Here is a 23,484-nt window from a genome sequence, read left to right on the forward strand (position 1 = left end):
TAATAAATGGAAAGGGAAACTTAGTAGTAAGAGGGTGGGGGAGAGAAGTGAGGGGACACGGACACAGCCCCACCACCCTCCCACTGGGGAGGCATGCATTCATGTTGCCAACAATGGAAACAATAAAAATAAACAGCAGCAAGAACACTGCACTTTCTAAATGTTTTTTTATAATTATTCTCCTTAGAATGATTTTTTAGTAACTACTATCTTTTATAGTAAAAACACTTGTTTTAAGGTATTGCCTTCTGTTTTCTTTAAATTTTTGTTGTCAAATGTAAATGAAATTAAAAATTAATACTTCAATTTAAAAATTATACAATATCATTGTTGCCAAATGTCCTTTCTTCTTTCTTCCTTTCAATCCTTCCCTATCTACTCATCCAATGATCGCTCCTCCATCTATCCTTCTATTGGATTAAACAAGCAGATGTCTGGAATGATCTTCACAAAAGTTGAAAAGCACTTGTTATTTTTAGGTAATTATTTAGTGTGATTTATTGTTTTCCTTTTTTTTTTTTCTTCTTCTTTCTTTTAAAAAGTTCTCAGTTAGGGGTGTAATAACACAGGGGTAGATGATGTGCTTTCTTAGCTACAGGTGTAACTCAGGGGTAAATCATGTGCTTACATATGTGAGGCCCTGGGTTTAACTCAGGAGTGGGGGGGGGGGGGAAGGGAGGGAGGGAGGGAAGAAGAGAGAAAGAATTTATTTTTTCTTCATTTCTTATCACTTAAAAAGATCCTTTAAAAAATAAGAAAAATCACTGTACTTAAAAAGAGGGAGAGGGGAGAGAATATTCTCCAACTTTGGCCATGTAAGGTTATCTGAGGAACAACCTAGAAGCTTTTTGTCCTCCTTACTCTCTAAAATCAAGGACCCTTTACATTGAGGCAAGATCTTTTGACCTCAAACTTGGTGAAATTTATAAGCCTATTGAATAACCAATAAGTGGAACCCAGACACCACTGGTATATTCAGAATGAGAATATGTAAAGGCAATATTTTGATGACCTTCAGGGTTGCTTTCTTGTATCCTGGTAGACTCATTTACTTTTTGTGGTTTTTAAGGAACCATGGATGAGTTTTGGCCTAAAATCTCTGCTCACCCAATCCCAGAACACTCTGCAAAGTGAGTAGTAATGTAGCCAAAAGCAGAAATGATACCAAGCTGAGGATTCTGGCCCAACTCTCCACTGGGAGACTCCTAGAGGTCCCTGGCTTCCTGTTCCACAGTCTGCTGTGTGTACAATGTCAGACCAGTGGAGTATGGTCCAAATCTGCAGGGTTCTAGGAAGACAATGGACTGAATCCCCTGTATGTTCTCAAACATGTATAGGAAGATACAGACATGGCGGCTTTATTAATAAGCACAAAACTAAACTCAACTCATCACTAGTCTTGTACTCTTTCAGAAAATATTCAATATATAAGCTTGCTTACATGATTTTGCAAAACTCCTTGATCAATCAGTACTGAAAATAAATAAGCTAACATATAATTTAGAATGTCAAGTTTTTAAAAATAAAACTTGCTAGGAATGACAGCCAGGTCCAGACTAATTTTTAAAACTACATCAACTTTAAAGGCAGATAATTATCTCCATTGTAACTGTTGACAGTCAGCATAATAGGCACAAGGACATTCTTATGTCGGAGCCCAACTGAAGAAGCTTTTCCTGCTGTTAGCAGAAAAACAGCTCCAAAAGCCATTGCCTGGTTTCTAATGCCAACCAGACCAAAGTATTTCACAGATGTTAGAACCCCATTAACTTCACATTTTGTGTTTTAATTCATCCATTCAAGAAAATGTATTTTCAGTCCAGTATCCAAACTGTCAGTTAATATTTTTCTATTTCACTGGGAAGACTTTACTTTCAAAAGGCTGTCCTTATTCAGAGTTTCAGACCAAGAAGGCAACCAGTCAAAATAGCTGTTCATTGTTTTCTACTGAGTTTCACCCAATTTACTTTTATATAATCAAAGTGTGGAAAAGAAGAGTTATAGGCACATATCAAATGCATACATAAACATTCTGATTAATAACAATTGCAGTTTTCCTTTTAGCATAGTACTGGAACGTTTTTTGGGGTCTGGGTTCTGTACAAACATATAGACTTCTTGCTGTTCCACTCAAGCCAAATATGATCTTGGGAATTTACCCTTCCAACCCTCTTTTAGTATTAGAGTACATCAGCCTGGACTTAGTTCCACACAAAGCCATTTATCTCCATTATGAACCAAGGTCTCTGCTGATCTCCTTCACGGCCATTCTATTATAGGTCAGTTTTGTCCCCACCACTATCAAGGATACTTTTCCATTTTGCACTTCAGTAACCCATCATTATTTGCCAGTATATCATACCTCAAATGTTCTCAATATAAATCTGAGAAGCCTTAAGTTTATGATATACTGCTAATTTTAAAAACAGCTACTCATAAAGCTTCTCTATGTTATGATATTAAAAATACTAATAAATAATCTTTTGATCAACTATCACTCTACATTAGAATGTCACTTAATAAAGAAAAGTGATAAAATACAAACATTTATGAAAGGATTATTTTTTTGGGGGAGAAAAGAACGGAACTAAAACCTCTGATAGTCTGTTTGGAAAAAAATTTCCACTTCATATTCTAATTCCACATCATCAAACATTTTCTTACAGGTAACTTTTTAAAAATTTTTTTATTTTTAGATGGACACAATATCTTTATTTTATTTATTTATTTTTATGTAGTGCTGAGGATCGAAATTATGCCTCATGCGTGTGAGGCAAGTGCTCTACCACTGAGCCACAACACCAGCCCAGTAACTTTCTTTTTAAAAGGTAAAATTGTTTTGATTTTTTTGCATGCTAGAAGGACTGCTTTGCACACATCTTGCTTTGGAGATGCATGCTCCTAATACCAAGGCAACTTGCATTAGTCACTAGACAACCACTTTCATGTGTCCTGATTAGAAGTTTCTTCTTTTCCTTTCCCACCATAATACTTCAGAAAATAAATTTGTCATAGCATTAATTTGAAATCAAAATCAAAAACTTACATCTCTGGAGAACTTCTTTCAAGTTGTCCTGCATCGTTTCTCTGCATTTGGGAAGAGTGTGTTCATTTGTTTCATGGATCATATTCTTCAAATTTTCAAGAACTCGCATTTCTCGAAGACCACGTTTTTCCTATTAAAAGGAAGTAAATGACTAGTACTTATTGTGTCTGAAGTCTTAATAATTATTTTCTGAGCTTTCCACTCAAGTTCTGGTTGTTATGTTATTACTTACTACTGAAATTTACAGCCTTCTAATTATTTGGCAATAAATGAGGTCATAACCTGGAGGCATTTTTTTAATTATGAAAAGCTCCAAAAATTGCCATGAGTAATATTTTTATAGCAATGTTTGAAAATGGGCAAGAGAAATACTAAAAGAACAAGAGACTTAAGAGTACCACATATTTCACTAGGAAGAAATTAGACACTTTGATCTGACTTTAAATTTCATTGTGCATTACATTTTTTTTACAATTTTTTTTTACTCTCAATAATAAAAATGGGTGGTAAAAGTAATGATATGTAGATAACTCCCCTGATAGAATAGAACGAGCAGCAACAGACTGAGACTGCTGTCCTCAGAAAAGCCTGCTTGCAAGGCTGTCCTTGGCTGAGGACTGGAATACTGACCAGTAATCAGTGTCCTTCACTGGTATAACTTTCCATAAATTATAAAACAGCTCACTGTGCCTAAACTGTTTGCACAAAGACTGCGGTTAACACTGACACCTTCCTTCTGGCGCATGGAATTCTGGTATTCGCTAGGCTGAGGATGCCTGTTTGACTAGTCCAAGTAGAAACCCTGGACACCCAGGTACTCTGAATGCACTCTGTGCGTGTTGTCACAACCTGTTGCTAGGGGAGTCAGGCACATCCGTGGAATTGGGACAGAAGTCTTGGGAGTTTCTGCCTGGTTTCCTCCAGACTTCTCTCAGCACCTCTTCCCTTTCCTGGCTTTGCTCTGGATCAACTGTAGCTGAGTCCTGTGAGCTCTTGTAATGAATCACAGCCTGGGGAGAGTCTTGGGGATCCTGCTATACCCACCCCCCAGAAAGTAGAGCTTAACTACCTTCCCCACCCAACTTGAGGGTGGGCTAGACTTAGTGACATGCTTTGAAAGAACAGACAAGGGAAAGGGGAAACCCTTCACTTTATAGAGAGGAGAAACCTAGCCAATGTGACCTCAACTGGGCCATGAAGGTTCATGCAATTAGTGGAATCATGTCCATAGCATGTAGCCCTGATGTGATGCTATGGGAAGGGGACTTCAACTCTGTGGTTTTCTTCCCTCAAATCCATAACCCCAAAAGCCTAATCATGAGAGAAAATCAGACAAACCCAGATTGGGAGGCATTCTATAGGGTACCTTGCTAATATAAGACTATCAAGGTCAAGAAAAACAGAAAGACTGATAAACTGTCTCAGCCAAAGAAGTCTTGGGAGACATGATAATTAAATGCAAGGTGGTACCCTGGATCAGAGCCCAGAACAGAAAGAAGGCAGTAATGGAAAAACTCATGAAATCCAAATACAGTCTGGTGTTTCATTAACAGCAATGGGCCAATGTTGATTTCTTAGTTTCTTCAAATGTGGCATGGTAATATAAGACATCAGTAATGGGCAAAATTGGGTGAGAAGTATATGGGAACTCTATACTATCTCTGCAAATCCAAAATTAATACAAAACAAAAAGCTCATTAAAAAAGGTTGCTAAATTTGATTATAATAGTAAGTTCTACTACTGGGATTTTTATTTGAATCATGCTTATGAAACAGCTGTGGCCAGTTTTTCACTTTTTGTAATTTTCCCATAATGAAAAATTAAAAACTTATAAAAGTTGAGAAAGGATAATATAATGGACCCTCGTGTACTTGTCAACAAGCTTCAACAATTCTCTACTCATGACTGATTTTGTTCCCTTTATAATACTTCACTGATTCCCCTAGAACATTTTGAAGAAAATCCTAGGTAGTGTATCATTTCACTGTAAGTATTTCAATATATCTTTGTAAAATAAAGATTCCTCTTAGGAAAAGAAATAAAGGCACATATTCTCCCCCCTCCCCCGAAAGACACACACACATACTGTACACAAGGTCAACAATCCTTTAATATCATTAAATATCAAAGTAGTGCTCATATTCCCTCAAATGTCCTATAAATGTTCTTTCTTATCCCTCCATTTGTTTGGACCAAAACCTAAATTAAGATTCATATATTGCAACTGGTTAACATTTCTTAAGTGCTTTTTAATCTACAGATTTCTCCTCTATCATATTTTTTCCTTGCGGTTTGTTGAAATAAAGTGAGTCATTTGTTCTGCACAATTTCCCATAGTCTGTTTTTTAATGAATGAATCCCTGTGGTGTAATTTAACATACTCTGCTGTCTCTTCCCTTTCCTGTAAATTAGTAGTTAGAACTAAAGGTTCAAGCAGATTGAGGATTTTGTTTTGTTTTTTTGTTTGTATTAATTTTTCAGAGGTGGGTTATGCACTCTCAACAGGATGTTGGCATTCCGTCCTCATTTATCAGCAGGGATTCTTCTATGAAAGAGAAACTGCCCTTCCTCCACTATTTGGTTACTCTGAGGAATGTTCACATATGAAGGAAAACAACAACAACAACAAAACCACCCTTGATTTTCTCTCCCTTTATTTACCAATTTAAACAATAATGAGTTACTTCCTTAGTATTCTCTAGGGATGATTAGAAAGAATTTTTGTTTATATACATCCTAGAGCTTATAGATTTAAGCCTACTTGGGATTTTCCAACCTATTTCAGTATTGCTCTTCAGTGATACTCAAGACTGTCCGAGCTTTATCTAGTGGAAGTCTCTTCAAATTGGCTGTGGGAGGCTTTTTAGGGAATTCCACTATTCTTTGTCATTCTCTTTGCCTTCTGGTATAAACTGATGCTTCAGACTCATCCTATACATCTGCTCCAGAATCAGCAGTTCTCTAACCATTACACCAGCACCAAGAGACGGAATTCAGAAACTGAGCACAAGGGCTGCTGGCTGCTACCGGTTGGCCATTATTTCTAACCTTTCAGTAGACAAGGCTGGGAGCTATGTGAAAAAAGGAAAAAAGGAAGAAAAGAAAAGAAATACCATGAGGTGATATTGACAAACAAATTCAGACTATAGAATTTTTTTCTGCCCTGTACTGCAGATTGAATCTAGTGACTACCATGGAGTTACACTCCCAGCCCTTTTTATTTTATTATTTTTTGAGACAGGATTTCCCTAAGTGGCCAAGGCTGTCCTTGAACTTGTGATGGTCCCTCTTGTCTTAGCCTCCCAAGTAGTTTGGATTACAAAGTGTGCCACAGCATTCCCCAGGACTATAGAATTTCAAATTACCTTCCTCTGTTTTAACTGTTTCTTTCCAGGTTTTCAAAACACCAACCCAATTACTCATTTACCTTATCATAAATTTGATCAAATAAAAACACTAAATATTAGCATTAACAAAATGATTACTAAAAACAATTTAATATTTTTAAAAAACTTATGTGTTTTGAAAGTATATTACATTAGAAATGTATATTTAAGCCAGGCAATCCCCAGTACCAAAGAAAGAAAGAAAGAAATGTATCATCCAATCACTGTGTTTTAACATTATTAGGAATAATTTCTTTCTAAAACACAATTTGTTTCTCTACATTTAATTTGATGTTTTGAGATTGTTCCTTAAAGTTCAATTTTGATTTAAATTATGTAAAATACTTACATGGCTCCAAAACTACATCTGTGAAACAAACAAAAAATTCAAAGAAGCCTAGCTTTCATCTTTATGCTTTGTACCTTGTGTCCTCTATCACTTTCTCTTCAGGTAACTATTTTTAAAAATGTATCCAACCACTATTTTAGTGTAAGGATATATACATCCATACACATGTGTATGCATGTAAGTTGAAAATAATGTAAGTCAAAATGCACTTAATTCATCTAATCTACCAACATTCTAACTTAACACATACACTGGTGAGTACTGTTTGTTTCCTTTCATGATTGTGTAGCTGACTGGGAGCTGTGGTTTGAAGTACTGGCCACATGGTGAGAGGACTGGACCTCATGTCACAAGCCTGGGAACAGATCCAATTCAAAATATTTGAAAGATGGTTTCTACTGGCTGTGTATCACTTTTGTTCCACCATAAAGGAACATAAAGGTGAAAAATCTAAATTGAACTACTTAAAGTTGGAGACTGTATTTTTAAGTCAGCATTTTTGTTTTCATGGTTATGTATATACCAATTCTTTATGCAATAACCTTGTATATAATACCTCCACTTTTTCAGCAATAGTTTATTTGTTCTCTACATAAAGAATATATTAGGTGACCATCTTTTCTTTCTCTAGTCTTTCCTTATTCCTCAGGATCTAATTTGAAATACTGTCTATTATGGGTTGGGCCTTAAATGTCTTCCCACAAGCTCATGTGTTGAAGCCTGATCTCCAGCTACTGGAAGGTGGTGGAAACTAGGCGATGGGGCCTTGCTGGTCACTGGGATGTGTCTTTGAAAAGTATTTTTTCCCAGCCCCTATCTGTCCCTTTCCCTTTGTTCCCTGGTGGATAGGAGGTGAGGAACTCTGTACCACCATGTGCTTGCTTCCATGACATTCTGTCTTAACACAGGCTCAGAACCAAAAGAACCAAGTGACCGTGGACTAAAACCTCTGAAATAGTAAGCCAAAATAAAGCTTCCCTTTAAATTGTTTTTCTCAGGTATTTTTTTTCCCACAGTGACAGGAAGTTGACTAATACAGTATCTTTTTATTTTCAGTTAATATTTATGAGGCAACCAGCAAGGGAATCCTGCTTTTCATACACCTTCCCATCTCCTTCCATTTGCTGATAATTATGCTGCGTCTTCACTGTTAGAACACGGAGCCACTGCATGTCACACTGTTCTTCTACACTGTTCAGTCTTAATTCTTTAGCTCAACATATCTTTAATGCTTACTAATTCACTTTTTAAAAATATTTTTTAGTTGCCAGTGGATTTTTTACTTTATTGGTTTATTCATATGTGGTGCTGAGGATTGAACCCAGGGCCTCACACGTGCCAGGCAAGCGATCTACCACTGAGCCACAACCCTTACCAATTCATTTTACGAGGGAGTCTCTCCAAACATTTTTGTTGTCTGAAATTCACTCTGTTGGAAATGCTCATTTGAACAGTATTTCCAGAGTCCTGCAGACTTTCACAGTGTGTCTGTGGTCCTTATGTCTAGGAATCATTTTGGCTAAATATAAAACCCCCTATTGTTACTCCACTGTCTTCTAGCACAACACAGATAAATCTGTTAACGATCTGATTTTCTTCCTCTCATAAAGGACTTAGCCACTTTGTCTGGATGCCCAGGGGATTTTTTTTTCCCCTATAAAACCCAACAGTTTTATCTGCAAATGTCTCTGTGTTGGTTATACCAGGTTAATCTTCACATAAAGCAGTGTGCCCTTCAATACAATTCCAATAGTATTGTTAATATGGGAAAGTTTTCTTGAATTCTTGTTTTTACATTTGTCCTTTACATTGCTTTGGTTTTCTTGTTTAGGAGCTCATTATCACACATAATCTTGGATGGTCTGTATTTATCATCAATGAACATTCTTTCCTTTTGAATCTTTATCTCTTCATCCCTGTCTCTTCGATTTTAAACCTATTTTCAGTTTCACATAAGGACTAGCCATTTTATTCAGTCTTGTCTTCTTTTTCATTTAGTTTTCAATTCTAAAATACTTCTAAAATTTTCTTTTTCCTGAATTCGTTCATCTCATCTTTTATTTCCCATTTCTATTCTATGCAATCATTTGGATAGAATTTTTCTGACTTATGTCATCATTCTCTCCTCACTTCCCAAATTTTCTTATGTTCTCTAAGCTCATTTTGAAGTATTAGCTTATAGCTTTTTATCTTTCAGGGTAGTTATTTTTCTTATTTTATTTTCTTGAGGGATACTATTCTGCTCTTTTATCTTCTAATAAATTTCTATGGAATTTGACTTCTGTGCAGGTTTAACTGAAATTAGGTTTCCTCCATTTTTAGAAGGAAGTTCAGCCGAATTTCAAATTGTAGAACTTACCTCTTAAAAAGCCTCTATTTTTCAGCTGCTACTAACAACTACACACCTTCTTACTGATATACCTAGGTATTCAATAACTATTCAAGAAAGCACTAAGTGTATGGGGTTTGCTAAAAACTACACTGGGATTTGAATAGCACTATTTCATTTGTATTTCATAAAACTCATAGACTAACATGTATCTCTCCTCAGCATCATGAGAAAGGCCAGCTAGAAAGGTAATGGCACAGAGGACAACACCTTGACTCATAGGATTCCACCTGAAAGGAAGACCTTTCTGAACTTCTGTCCATAATTTTTGCAGAAAATCAGGAGCAAGACAGTCAACTCTCCTTAAACACTAATGAAAATACAAGAGCTCACACTACCAAGTACTTCAATAATTTAAGTAATGCTGCCACCATGTGGCACTTATTTCCTTCTTCTACAAATAAGATTTAATCAAGGAAAAGATAACTGTTGCCATATGCATTAAATCTTTTAAATATATAAACAATTTTAGTTTTAAATGCTAGCCAACTTTTCTTAAAGTGAACTATATTTAAGTGGCAGAAGGAAGATGAAACTTCCAGGAAGTACTGATACCCCTGCTTCATCACCTTATCCTGTACCCCAGGACACTCTGAACAAAGGACATTTTTATTAAATATAGGATATTATTGTTGGGGCCAAAATAGTTTTAAAAATGTGTAAATACTGCAGATATATATTCAAACCTGAAGCCTCTCAGCTTTTCCCTTCTAATTTTAGAGGAAATGTGCGAAGATAACAAAAGAAAAGGGAGCTGAGCCCCATATGCAGAACAATTTCTATGCTGCACTAAGCCTGGGAAAGACCAACTGGGGTGGCAATTGTGTGAAAAGCCCAGATCAAGTACTCTTTAATGGGATTGTGGCTCAGCGGTAGAGTGCTCACCTAGCATGGGCGGGAACCGGTTTCGATTCTCAGCACCACATAAAAATAAAGGCATTTTGGGCTGGGGATGTGGCTCAAGCGCTAACGCACTTGCCTGGCATGCGCAGGGCGCTGGGTTCGATCCTCAGCACCACATAAAATAAAGATGTTGTGTCCACCGAAAACTGAAAAATAAATATCAAAAAAAATTCTCTCTCTCTCTCGGAAAAAAAAGGCATTGTGTTGTGTCCACCTATACCTAAAAAATAAATATTTAAAAAAGGAAGAAGAAGAAGAGCACTCAAACACAGCTGACCAGGAACTTCAGAGCCCTTCAAGATCATTCCTTAATGACAGAGACCCTTCTTCAAAGCAATACGAGAATGCTCTTACATACAGGATACAAATGTATTTTTGGGTCCTGACATTATGTCTTACAAAATAAAAAATTTTTTTTTTGTTTTACTCTACAGAATAAGCTTTTCACATCACAGCCAATGTGAAAATTTTATTCTTCAGTAAACATTTTCTAAGACAATGCTTATGCCAATAGTTCAGGTAAACCATGTTTTCCCTTGAGATATTAAAGACTGGACCTAAACTCACTTAAGTTATTGCAAATTCTGAATTAACACATTTTTGTTTGCTTGTACTTGTTACAATCTTTTTCTTTTCTTTTTTTTTATTCTTTTTTTGTAGTTGTAGATGGACAGAATGTCTTTATTTTATTTGTTTATTTTTATGTGGTGCTGAGGATGGAACCCAGTGCCTCATGCATGCTAGGCAAGCACTCTACCACTGAGCTATAGCCCCAGCCCTACAATCTTTTTCTTAATAGTTAGAAACATTTGTCTAACATCTATATACCAAGGATTTTTTAGATGATAGATCATTAAATCCTCATAAAAACTAAAAAGTTCTGTAGTGTATATTATTGTTCTAATTTTAATGACAAGGAAAATGATTCTTATAAACCAAGTAATCATAACTACCTGGATGCCAGGATTTGAATCTGGACACGTCAAGTTCTAAGGCCTATATTCTTCCTACCCTTCTATAGTGCCTCCTCTTCAAAAAGATTTTGAAGGACTTATTAGTGCAGAGTGCAGGTGTTATGGTTTGGATGAGGAATGTCCCCCAAAGGCTCATATATTGAAGGCTTGATTCCCAATGCAACAAGGTTCAGAGATGTGTCTCTAAGTATATACTAAGTAGGTTGAGAGGGCTCTGACTTCAGTGGATTAATCTATTGACGGATTCATAGGTGATGAGTTTCTGGGGGAGGTGGTGGAAACTTCAGGAGGTAAGGCCTAGCTGGAGGAAGTAACAGGTTACTGGGCATGCCCTGAAAGTGTATATCTTATCCATGGCCTTCCCCGATCCCAGCCCCGGGGCCCCTCTCTCTGCTTCCCAGTGGCCATAAGGTGAGCAGTTTTACTCTGCCTTACTTTAGGCCTAAAATAATGGAACCAGCCAACTATGGACTGGAACCTCTGAAATCGTTGAGTTTAAATAAATCTTTCTTCCTTCAAGTTTTTTTCTAATTGATTTTTAAAAAATAAATGATAGCAGAATGCATTACAACTCTTATTACACCCATACAGCACAATTTTTCATATCTCTGGTTGTATATAAAATATGTTGACACCAATTTGTTTCTTCATACATATACTTTGGATAATGATGTCCATCACATTCTACCATCCTTGCTAACCCCCTGCCCCCTCCCTTTCCCTCCCACCCCTTTGCCCTATCTAGAGTTCATCTATTCCTCCCATGCTCCCACTCCCTACCGTACTATGTTGTTTTTCTCAGGTATTTTGTCACAGTGAGGAAAAGCTCACATAGCAGATAATGCATCTCTTCTCAAAAACATGCCTATTTTCTCTTGGCCAGCTATCTTCCAGCTCAGTTAAACAGGTGATGGCTTCAACAAGAAGCCATCTTGAATACAACATATTTCAAAGCATATATAAGGTATGTTTTGAGGTAAACTTAAACATTTCTTTCCTCTTCCATTCAAGACTCAAAGTTTTATTTTTATAGTGCTTTTACAGTCCTATTTTACACTAATATAGAACATGAAAAGAAGTATAATGACACTTGTATCTTAAGGACAACTCAGACACTAATCAATTAACTTTTCGACTTTATTTTTTGCTCTCCAACTTTGGGCTCAGTCTCTATGAGATGAAGGGTTTAGATTAGAGAAAACAACCTAATTCCAAAATTCTATTTTTCTTTTAATATAAATATAAATTGGACCTTCAGAGGTATATTTATAAATATTGTTTTAATAAAAACTATTCAGGGGCTGGGGATGTGGCTCAAGCAGTAGCGCGCTCGCCTGGCATGCGTGCGGCACTGGGTTCAATCCTCAGCACCACATACAAATAAAGATGTTGTGTCCGCCGAAAACTAAAAATAAATATTAAAATATTTAAAAAAATAAAAATAAAAACTATTCAGTATTACAAATTGACCAGATTAACAAAAAGATGACTCATAAGAAAGGGCATATTAAATGTCAAGAAAACCCAAATTTAAATCCAAGCTCTGTTGCTTGTTCTTTTAAATCATATTAAGCACCTACAATGTGCCAGGTATTTTTAAGCATTTTGAACACAAGAATATGAAAGATAAGCCCCTACTATTATGGTACTTACATTCTAGTGAGAGAAGACAGGCAATAAATAGTAAATAAAAACAATAAGTGCTTGTGGCAGACAAAATTTTAAATGGTCCCTAGATCCCCACCCTTAAGGCACATACACTTTCTCCCGGTTAACTCAATCAAACTCTAGTGCTATGGTGAAGGGATTCTGAAGGTGTAATTAAAATCTCAAATCAGGTGACTTTAAGAAAGATTATCTTCAGTGTGCCTGTCTTGCCAGGTGAGTCGTTAACTGAGACTGAGCTCTTCCTGGCCAGAAAGATTTGAAGCATGAGAGGAATTTTCTGAGGGGGGAGCTCTTCACTTTTGGCTTTGTTGATGGGAGGGGGTCATGTAGCAAGGGTTATAAGTGTCCTCTGGAAGCTGAGGAACTGAGTCCCTCTATAATCATGTCAGTCTGGAAAAGAACTCTGAACCCAAAATGAGAACACAGCCTGGCTACTACCTTGATTTTAGCTTTGTGAGAACCTGAGCTAAGGTCCTAGCCATGCTGTGACCACATTTCTGACCTGGAGAACTCTGAGCTAATTAATGGGTATTGTTTATTAGCTCCAACTTTGGGCTCAGTCTCTATGAGGTGAAACGTTTAAATTAGCAAAAACAACCTAATTCCAAATGCTATTTTTCTTTTAATATAAATTGGATCTTTAAAGGCATATTTATAAATTTTGTTTTAATAAAAACTATTCAGTATTTCAAATTGAAATAAGCTACTAAACTTCTGGTAATTTGTTACATGGCATTAAAAAACAAGAATAGCATCACAGAGGGTGAGAGGATAGAATGCCTTAAGGACTGCTGTGAATTAAGGGACCAAGTGACATTTAATCTGCAACCTAAACAAAAAATAGCAAGCTGTACAAAAAATGGAGAGGAGCATTTAGGAAAGATGAAATTGTGGGAGCAAAGACATTAAGATGTGTTAAAGAAAGAAAGAACGTGGCAGAAGCACAGTAAATGCATAGCTATGTGTAACAAGGTATGAAAGACAACTCGGAGTCTGTGATCACCCAGGATTTTTAAGCACAGCTAAGGAGCTAGATTTACTCTAAGTGTGAAGAGAGGACCTGGGTGCCAGACATAGACCCATTTGGCTAGTGTGTGAAAAACATTCCACTCAGGTTGAAAGCAGGAAAATCAGGCAGAAGCCTATGGCAGGTGTCAGGGGACAGTTGGTGGTGGGCTGGATAACACTAGGGGCAGTGGGAAGAGGGCTAAGTAGGAAGAGTTAAGGTATGTTTTGGAGGTAAACTTGATCATGTAGTTGCTGATTCAACTATAATTCTCACATTTAAGTATAACTAAATCCACAATTCCTATCTGAAACATTCAATGCAATTCTTAAAACATGTTTATACAACACACTGTAAAGGAACATAGCAAGTTTCCATAGAAATTTCTATTATGTTCTCACAAAGAATTGGTGACAATCTTTACACAGCATATAAAGAATAGTCTCAAGATAGCTTTCGGTGTGTCCTACCTATTCTTTTCCTATAAGGACAATGAAAATAACTGATGGTTATTCCCAGGTACCACACAATATTCTAAGATACACACATGCACACACATGTGTACAGACATACACACTCACACATCTTTAATCTTCATTATCTTGTGAAGAAACAAGGAAATGACAGTTTTTGAGTTAGTCTGCTGAACTAAAAAATGTTTGTCTAATGCTACAGCTCAATCTATCTTGAGTGCTCAGTAACACAGGCTTCCTGTAGTTTTAAGGGTTTATTAAAGAGTCTTTGCTTTTGGCAGATTTAGACACCCTACTTGGTTGAAGTCTCATTTGAAAAGAGAACCCCAATATACACAGAGTCACAAAATAGTGTAATGCCATTTATCATCTGCCCAACAGTAGCTTGGGAAGTTATTATCTAACGTACAATGAGTCGATTACACACGTGCAAAACTAAGAAGAAGACAGCATATTGCTGGTAGTCAAATGCAAGGTGAACAGTGGCAGGTGGAAAAGCTTGGACTTCACCCTGCAGCTAACAAATATTTATCAAAGGCTTTTAAAAAGTAAAATAATGTTAGATCACTGTAGTAGCAAGGCAAAATCTTGATCTGACTTGGTTGAGATAACAGGCACACCAGTCAGAAGGAACTGGAATTCTAGATGCAGTAACATCTAAAAGATCTGCCCACTGGATATGGGCCCTCAAGGGAATTTGTGATTTCAACTTAAGTGTGTCAGTGAGTGCTGATGCCCCAACTGAGGAGGAAAAAAAAAAAAAAAAAGAATTCTCTATAGAAAGTTTCTTTCTAGAAAAAAATTTTTTTTTGGTACTGAAGATTGAACCCAGAGGTGCTTTACCACTGAGCTACATCCCTAGCCCTTTTTATTCTGAGACAAGGTCTTGGTAAGTTGCTTAGGGCCTCACTAAGTTGCTGAGGCTGTGATTCTTCTGCCTCAGCCTCCAGAGTCACTGCGATTACAAGTGTGCACTATCACGCCTGGCTATAAAAAATTTTTCATTTTCTATAAAACAAGCCTGGAAAATTCAGACCCATCAAGCCCTAAAATTTCTTTTTTGGCTATATTTCATTTTATAGATAAAACCCCTGCAAGCCATTGGCATTAAATACCTTAGAATAAGCACTAGAACTTGAACCTGAGTCTCTTGCTATCTGGTCTTGTACTCATCAAAGTACAAAAGTAAGTTTTGGGGACTGGGTATATAGATTAATGGTAGCCTAGCATGCACCGGGCCCTGGGTTCAATCCCTAGCACTCTCTTTTCCCACCAAAATATTTTCACCTCTTTGTACATAATAATAATAATTTCTATTCAGTATATTTTCTAAGCCTCTGAAATAAAACCAGAGGAATTTCCTTTCTGTATAGTATTATGTTAATGAGTAGGGTAGTATTTTTACAAAATAAGCTTTTGATACTCACTTCAAATTCTTTTACAAAATAACGAGTTTCACCTTGAATAACTGGTCTGTGATCCAAAAGCCTTGAATGAATTTCTCCAAGATCTAAAAAAGATAAAATAAAATTTTGGGTTAATCCATGGTAAATGACATAATCTCTAGATTGTTTTATTCTTCCCCTTCCCCACAAATAGATGAGAAAGTAGGTTAAAAATCCATTTCTGACCTTGTATTAGGAGAAAATCTCATCCACTGCCAGTTGGTACAAAATTGGTACAACTACTTTTAAAAGCAACTTGGCAATATCTAATAAAATTGAAGACATATGCATCTAACAATTTCATGCCAAGATATACATTCAAGAAAAAAATCTTGCGAAAATGAATAATCCATCTGTAATTATTTACTATGCATAGGTATACTATCAAAAGAAAAATTAAAGAGAGCATCCTAAAAACATTCACACAGTGGGATACTACAAATCAAGTAAAAAATGAATAAGTTACACATAACAACATGGATAAATCTCACTGACATAATGTTGAACAAAAAGCAAGTTTCAGAAGGATTAAATACATTTACCCAAACTTTAAAAATATGTAAAATAATACTTCAGACACACAGAAGCAATAAAAATAAAAGACATGCAGAAGAATGATAAACACTAAATTCAGGATAGTGGTAACCTTTTCAGAGGGGGAAGTCAATGAATGTAATTAGAGAGGGGTGCACAGTGGGTCTTTTAATGATTTATTAAGGTGGGTGGTGAGTGTTCATTATAAGTATCTTTACTTTTTGGAAGGTTTGAAAAAGTGATAGTTAAGTAAGAAAGTTCTGAAGTTTCAAAGATTTTGGTGAGCCTACTCATTCTTCTTAGTAACAAATAGTTTAAGATGTAAACCACAAAATTCCTGGAGAAACTGAATATCCAAATAAAAATATGTATCATCATATTCATTTATCAGGTTAATTAGTATAGCTCTCACCTCAAACATTCAAAATCTTCTCAATTGGCTTTTCTGAAATATTCAATAGTTGTCAATTATAGTTATCCTACTGTGCTACACGACGCTAGAAGTTAGTCCTAATGTCCAATTGTATACCTGTACTTGTTACTTGCTAATCGTTCTCTACCTTTGGAAGTCATTTTAAACAGAGAAAGCACCAGTGAAAAGTCTCAAAATGTGAAAAATAAGGCACTAGCCAGAAAGTGGAAAAAGAGACTTGCTTACAATATGACTACTGAGATAAAAAGTAGAGCATCACTTTGACCTCAGCTGGGAAACGTGCAAATCAGATGACTCAAACTCTGACATTGCAGATGAACTTGAAATCACCACCAATATTGATTTCAGAGTTACAAGTTTGTTTTAGCAATTAAGTGAATTCAATGAGGATGGCTGTAAGTAACTAAATACTATATTTAAAAAACAAATCCAACCACATGGCTCTTTATCATTGTTCTATAGTTTCCTACTATTCAAGAAAAATCTCATTTTCCTTAAAAATGTAAGAAATCCTCTATGGTATGATTTCCCCTAGCCTCACCCCTCAGTCACACTGAAGTAGTATCTGTAGTTCCCAAATACACCAGCCTGTTTCAGAACTCCATGCATGGCTCATGCTGTTCCAAACTAAGTCCCAAACACTAATCCTCTTTCTTCTCAACCCCCCAACACTGCATTCTTTAAGACCCAGACCAGACACTCATCTTCCAGCAGCCTCTGCAGTTTCCCAGTCCTCTCTTCCTACTCCCAACCAATTGCTGGCAACTCTCACAGACCCAGGGCATAATATCTATTTACATATTCACTAGAATCCAGCAATAATATTCAACAAATAGCTGTTTATACCTGATAGTCTTAAAATGAGATGGACTAAAAATTGTTTTCAAGATGAAAAGGTCCCACGAGAGAAATCAAGAGGGTGGAGTGGATAGATAGCTAAGTGGTGAAGTGCTTGCTTAGCATATGCAAGGCCCAGAGTTCTATAACTATCACTGCAAAAAAATGGAGTGGGGTGTTCCTTGGAAATTTTTTTTTCTTCTCTCAACTTTTATTTATTTATTTATTTATTTGTTTATTTTTGTGGTGCAGGTGATTGAACCCAGGGCCTTGTGCATGTGAGGCAAGCACTCTATCAACCGAACTATATCCCCCGTCCTCAACTTTTATTTTTTTATCTTTTATCCCCTGGTTTTATTTGGGTATCAATTGACAACAAAAGTTATATACATTTAAGGTATAAGAAAGTGATGATTTGATACACATACATTGTGAAATGATTACCACACTTAAGCTAATTAACACATTCACTGCTTCATACGTATAATTACTATTTTCCCCCAAAGGAGAGAGTACTTATGATTTATTGTCTTAGCAAGTTTCAAGAACACCATACAGGACTGAATTATCTTTTTTTTTTTTTTTTTGGTTCTGGGAGTTGAACTCAGGGGCATTTAACCAGAGCCACATCTCCAGCCCTTTACTGTATTTTATTTATAGACAGAGTAGCACTGAGTTGCCAAGTGCCTGGCTAGTTGCTGAAGTTAGCTCTGAACTTAAGATCCTCCTGCCTCAGCCTCCTGAGCTGCTCTCAGATTACAGGTGTGCCCACCAGGCCCTGCTGAATTACCTTTTTAACAAAAAAAGTACTGCCAGGCACCGAGGTGCACACCTGTAATCCCAGTGGATCGGGAGGCTGAGTCAGGAGGATCACAAGTTCAAAGCCAGACTCAGCAACTTAGCTAGGCCCTGTCTCAAAATGAATAATAAAAAGGGTTAGGGATGTGGCTCAGTGGTTAAGCACCCCTGGCTTCAATCCCTAGTACCAAAAATAAATAAATAAATACAAATAAAAAAAGCACTACCTCAAAGTTTAAAAACTTCTGTACTATACATCAAAGTAGACACAATCAACAAAATGAAGAACAACTGACAATATGGGACAAAATATCTGCAAACTGCTTTTCAAGGGAGTTAAGATCCAGAATACATAAAGAACTACAACTCAATAACAATAATGAAACTAACTTAATTAAAAATGAGCAAAGGACTTGAATAGACATCTCTCTAAAGAAGATACATAAATGGCAAACAAGCACATGAAAACATGCCTATGATCACTAAATATTACGGAAATGCAAACCAAAACCCTAATGAAATACCATCTTACACCTATCAGGCGTCTACTACCAAAGATAGAGTAACGAGTGTTGGTGAAGACATGAAGAAATCAGAAGCCTTGTGCTGGTGAAAAGGTAAAACACATGGAACACAGTATGTCAGTTCGCCAAAAAATCGACAATAGAATTACCATAAGATCCAGCGATTCCACTTTTGGATATAAATCTCAAAGTACTGAAAGCAGAGCCTCAAAAAGACATGTACATTCATGTTCACAGCAGTATTACTCACAATCACCAAAGATGAAAGCTACCCAAGCGTTCAGACAGATGCATAAAGTATGGTATATACATACAAAGGGCTAATATTCAGCCTTAAAACAAAAATTATGATACGTGCTACAACACGGATGAACAATGAGGATATCTGTAAGTGAAAAAGTCAGTCACAAATGTACAAATACCTTATGATTCCACTCATATGAGTTAGACAAATTCAGACAGAAAGTAGTAGGATGGTGGTTGACAGATGCTGGAGAAGAGGAGAGGGGGAAATGGAAGTTACTATTAAATAGATACAAAGTTTCAATTTTACAAGGTGAAAAGAGTTCTCTGGATGTCTAGTGGTGATGGTAGCACAACAATGTAAAGTTACTGAATTATACACTCTAAAACTGTGAGGATGATAAAATTCGTTCTTTATTTTATCATCATAAAACAACTGAAAGTCATATTTCACTGATTGCACACAAATATCATTTGACCCTAAGCCCTGTGCAACCCTTCCCCGGGACGCTTTCGTATGTCATTTACTCCTGGCATGACCCAGGAGCAGACAGGGTCGGTAAAGGGAATAACCCGACTCCTAAAACAACTCCTAAGTGATTGCCTGGGAACCCAAACTCTTCCCAACTCCCAGGTCGGTGCCCTCTGCGTTACAGGTCGGTGTGAGACTCTCCACAATAACGCTGCCCTTCTTTGGGTTGCTGAGCTTGGGGAAGAGACAGAAGGCAGGCCTGGTGGCTAAGGGCTTTGGAAGGAAAGCGAGGAAGGACGAGCAAGTGGGTTGGCTGGATTCGGGGAGGCGGCTGGCTGGGAGAAAAGGCGGCGACCAACCACTGCTCACTCCCGCCCGCCCCGCTCAAACGCACGCGCGCCCGCCGGGAGCTGGGCTCGGCCCGGGTCAGAGGGCGCAGTCTGGGAGGCGGGCTGCCTTGGGATCCGTCCCAGGGTCGAAAGCCCTCCCACTGCGTACCCTTGATAATGAGGTGTGCTGAGCCCGCAGTCCCCAGCGAGTCCCTCTTCTTGCCGCCGCCGCCGCCGGGGGCGACCTCACAACCCACAAGGGTTTCTGTCCCTCCGCCACTCATCCCGACTGGCTCCGCCTACTTCGCTGCGCCTGCGCAAAACCATATGGTCCGCTTAGGAAGAGCGCGTAGGTGTTTTCGTCATCAAAAGGCGTCGGAGTTGCGTCTACTCAGTGGGCGGTTCCAAAAAGGGACCTGGAAGCGTAGCTAGGGATGTACTGGCAGTACCGGGTGCCGCCATGTTGGACTAGGGCATATGCTTCTGGAATAGAAGGTGCCTGAAAGTTTGAGCGGAAAACTCTATTATCCCTCCCTGAAATCGCTGGGACTCGTTGTGTGTCAGGGACAGTGGTGTGCACTTACGGCCTAATTCTAATAGTAGTATATTTCTATATTATTATCTACCACCAATTTTTAGAAAACATTTTGGCATGCGCTGTCACATTTGGTAGGCATTCGGGGAAACCCCTACAATTTATAACAAACGAAGTAACAGGGTTAGAGGTTAAGAGACTTGCACAAGTTCCTTGTCAGACTCACTTATGCCCATGTGAAAAAAATTCTCTGGCTTTTGTATTTACAAAATTGCAACCATTTTTTTTTTAAATGGAGTAAGATAAAATATATATAATTATGGAAGGGACTGGTTTGCAAGGCTTCTTTGAATTGATGTAGTGAAGAGAAAACCACAGGATTGCCATGTGCCTGTCTTTTGCCATTTGATAAACTCCACAACGTCCATCTTGTCTTTTTAAAAAGTCTTCATGCTTTCCCAAGAACCACGTGCAACTTCCCAGGAGTTTCTTTACCTCCCATGTTATCCAGTGGTTCTAAGAATCATCTCTGCTCTCCCTGTTTCTTTCTACCATCTGCCTAAATAGTCCTGAACTTAAAAGGTCTCACAGTCTAGTGCTGAAGAAGGAAATATAACCCAACATTTTACAATAAAGGCCTTGTGAATAACTGATAGGATGGAGGAAAGTGCGGCATACATGCAGGATACCTGGGGTGAGGGGTCAGAAAAATTCCCAGAGGAGGCAAAGCTTGGTTCCCAGGCCTTAGCGGTAGGCATCAGGGATGGGGTGGGATGGGCAGGTGAAGAAGGAACTTGGGGTTTCCTAGCAGAAGACACAATAAGCCCAAACAGAAAAAATACAAAGCAGATGAATTAATCAACAAAATCTTAACTTAGTTAATTGGAAATAATTGGGTCTGACTTAAACATTCAGTTCTTACTTTCATTTCCTTACCTTTATTATCAATCTCTAAAGAGCGTAATTCTTTTTAACGTCATTTGGTATTCTCCACACTTAAGCACTTTCCTTAGTCAAGCTTTTTTTTTTTTTTTTCCTGTTCATGTAAATATTTTTCTTTTCTTTTTCTTGTTTTTGGTACCAGGAATTGAACTCAGGTGTGCTTAACCACTGAGCCACATCCCCAGCCCTTTCTAATTCTTATTTAGAAACAGGGTCTCACTGAGTTGCTAAGTGTCTTGCTAAGTTGCTGAGGCTGGCTTTTGAACTTGGGATCCTCCTGCCTCAGCCTCTGCGCTGCAGGGATTACAGGCATGGGCCATCCCACTCAGCTGTTCCTATAAATCTAAATGACTTCTAAGCCTGTCTTCTTAGTGTCTTTGAACTACTGAAAAACCTGAGAAGGCTCACAATTGCACAGTAAGGATGGATGCTCCTCCTATGTTACTGTGGATGTTTTTAAAAAATGCAGATTTCATCTCCAAAGTTTGCCAATTGATTGTGTTATAAGTGATAAAAGAAATTCTGGCTGCATTAGTTTAAGACTTGAGAATCAACCAGAATTTGGTTCAAACTCTAGCTCACCACATAGCTGCAGTTACTTTCTGTAAAATGGCAACAAAATATTTACCTTGTCAGGTTGTTGTGATGATTAAAGATGATAATACCTTTAAAGCAGTTAGTAGAATTCCTGGAACATAGTAAATAACCCCCAAATATTTTTACCTACAGTAACCTCCTCTGCCCGCTCTTAAAGTGCTAGATATTCTGCTTTAATTCTTTTTAATTTTTTTTTTCTTTTTAGTTATACATGACAGTAGAATGTATTTTGACATATATACACATATGGAGTATAACTTCCATTCTTGTGTGCCGCAGTCTGGCTGGGCACAAATCACCAGCCACTGAAGCAGGAACAAACTTTATTTTTAAACTGCAGAAAAACACTTCACACAGCTCCAGGGGAATCCTCCCGAACGCAACACGAGGCTTGTCCAGGAACCCCCAGCCGGAACTATCTCTCCCGGAAATCCCTCCTCCTGCACTTCCCCAACCAATGGGAACTCTCGGGGAATCCCCGGAAATCCCCACGAGAACTCCAAAATAGTGCGAGAACTCAAAAGTTGTGGCAGAGGCTGACAGGCAGAGGCGCCTGTCAATCAATACTGTTGGCAAAATGCCAGGGGCCATACAGACTCAGCCGTGGCTCTCAGCATTTGTGGTTGTACTGATGTGGAGTCTCACTGGTCTTGAGTTCATATATGAACATAGGAAAGTTATGTTTGATTTATTTTACTGTCTTTCCTATTTCCATCTCCTTCCTTCCCTTCATTCCCCTTTGTCTAATCCAGTGAACTTCTATTCCCCCCAACCCCCACTTATTGTGAACCAGCATCCGAATATCAGAGAGAACATTCTGCCTTTGGTTTTTGGGGATTGGCTTATTTCACTTAGCATGATAGTCTCCAGTTCCATTCATTTACTGGCAAATACCATAATTTCATTCTTCTTTAGAGACGAGTAATATTCCATTGGGTATATGTACCACATTTTCTTTATCCATTCATCTGTTGAAGGGCACCTAGGGTTGGTTCCTTAGCTTAGCTATTGTGAATTGCTGCTCCAATTCTAATCAACCGTTATCACCCACCACTAAAATATCTTCTACTTGCTTAGCACTTAGAAATGTATAAAATGCTATCACATATCATATGCTATATATCTCCTAATCCTCTCATTAACCTCATAGAGAGTTTGAGGAGGATCAATTTCAGAACTCCCTCTGAAACCCAAATCGGTAAGTCCCTTATATAAAAGTTAATTTTTTATAGAAGCTATGCATATTCTCTGCATAGACTTTAAATCACCTACAGATGACTTATATACCCAACATGATGAAAACACTATATAAATAATTGTTACGGGCTGGGGCTGGGGCTCAGAGGTAGAGTGCTCGCCTGGCATGTGTGAGGCACTGGGTTCAATCCTCAGCACCACATAAAAAAATAAAATAAAGGTTTTGTGTTCACCTACAACTAAAAAATACATATTTAAAAAAAATTGTTATTCTGTATAGTTTAGGGAATAGCAACAAGGGAAAAAGTCTTCATATGTTCCAATACAACCATCATAGGCCTACCTACATGGAACATGTCAGTCATAATGTTAAAAGATACTTTCAATCCTGGTTGGTTGAATT

General features: G+C 37.7%; 1 protein-coding gene across 1 annotated transcript in view; it reads right to left on the reverse strand.

Annotated features, from left to right (window-relative positions):
• Bloc1s5 (biogenesis of lysosomal organelles complex 1 subunit 5) overlaps positions 1-20,118 on the reverse strand; it is a 34,608-nt gene extending 14,490 nt beyond the window's left edge. Inside the window, exons 1-3 of the mRNA XM_027948265.2 lie at positions 19,980-20,118; positions 15,623-15,705; positions 3,047-3,176 (exon numbers count right to left, since the gene is read on the reverse strand). Coding sequence (XP_027804066.2) covers positions 3,047-3,176; positions 15,623-15,705; positions 19,980-20,094 — 328 coding nt within the window. The 5' untranslated portion in view covers positions 20,095-20,118. The remainder of the gene's footprint in view (positions 1-3,046; positions 3,177-15,622; positions 15,706-19,979) is intronic.
• Positions 20,119-23,484: the final 3,366 nt, after the last annotated feature.

The sequence above is a fragment of the Marmota flaviventris genome, chromosome 6 (genome assembly GCF_047511675.1).
Source record: "Marmota flaviventris isolate mMarFla1 chromosome 6, mMarFla1.hap1, whole genome shotgun sequence".
NCBI classification, from domain to species: Eukaryota; Metazoa; Chordata; class Mammalia; order Rodentia; family Sciuridae; genus Marmota; species Marmota flaviventris.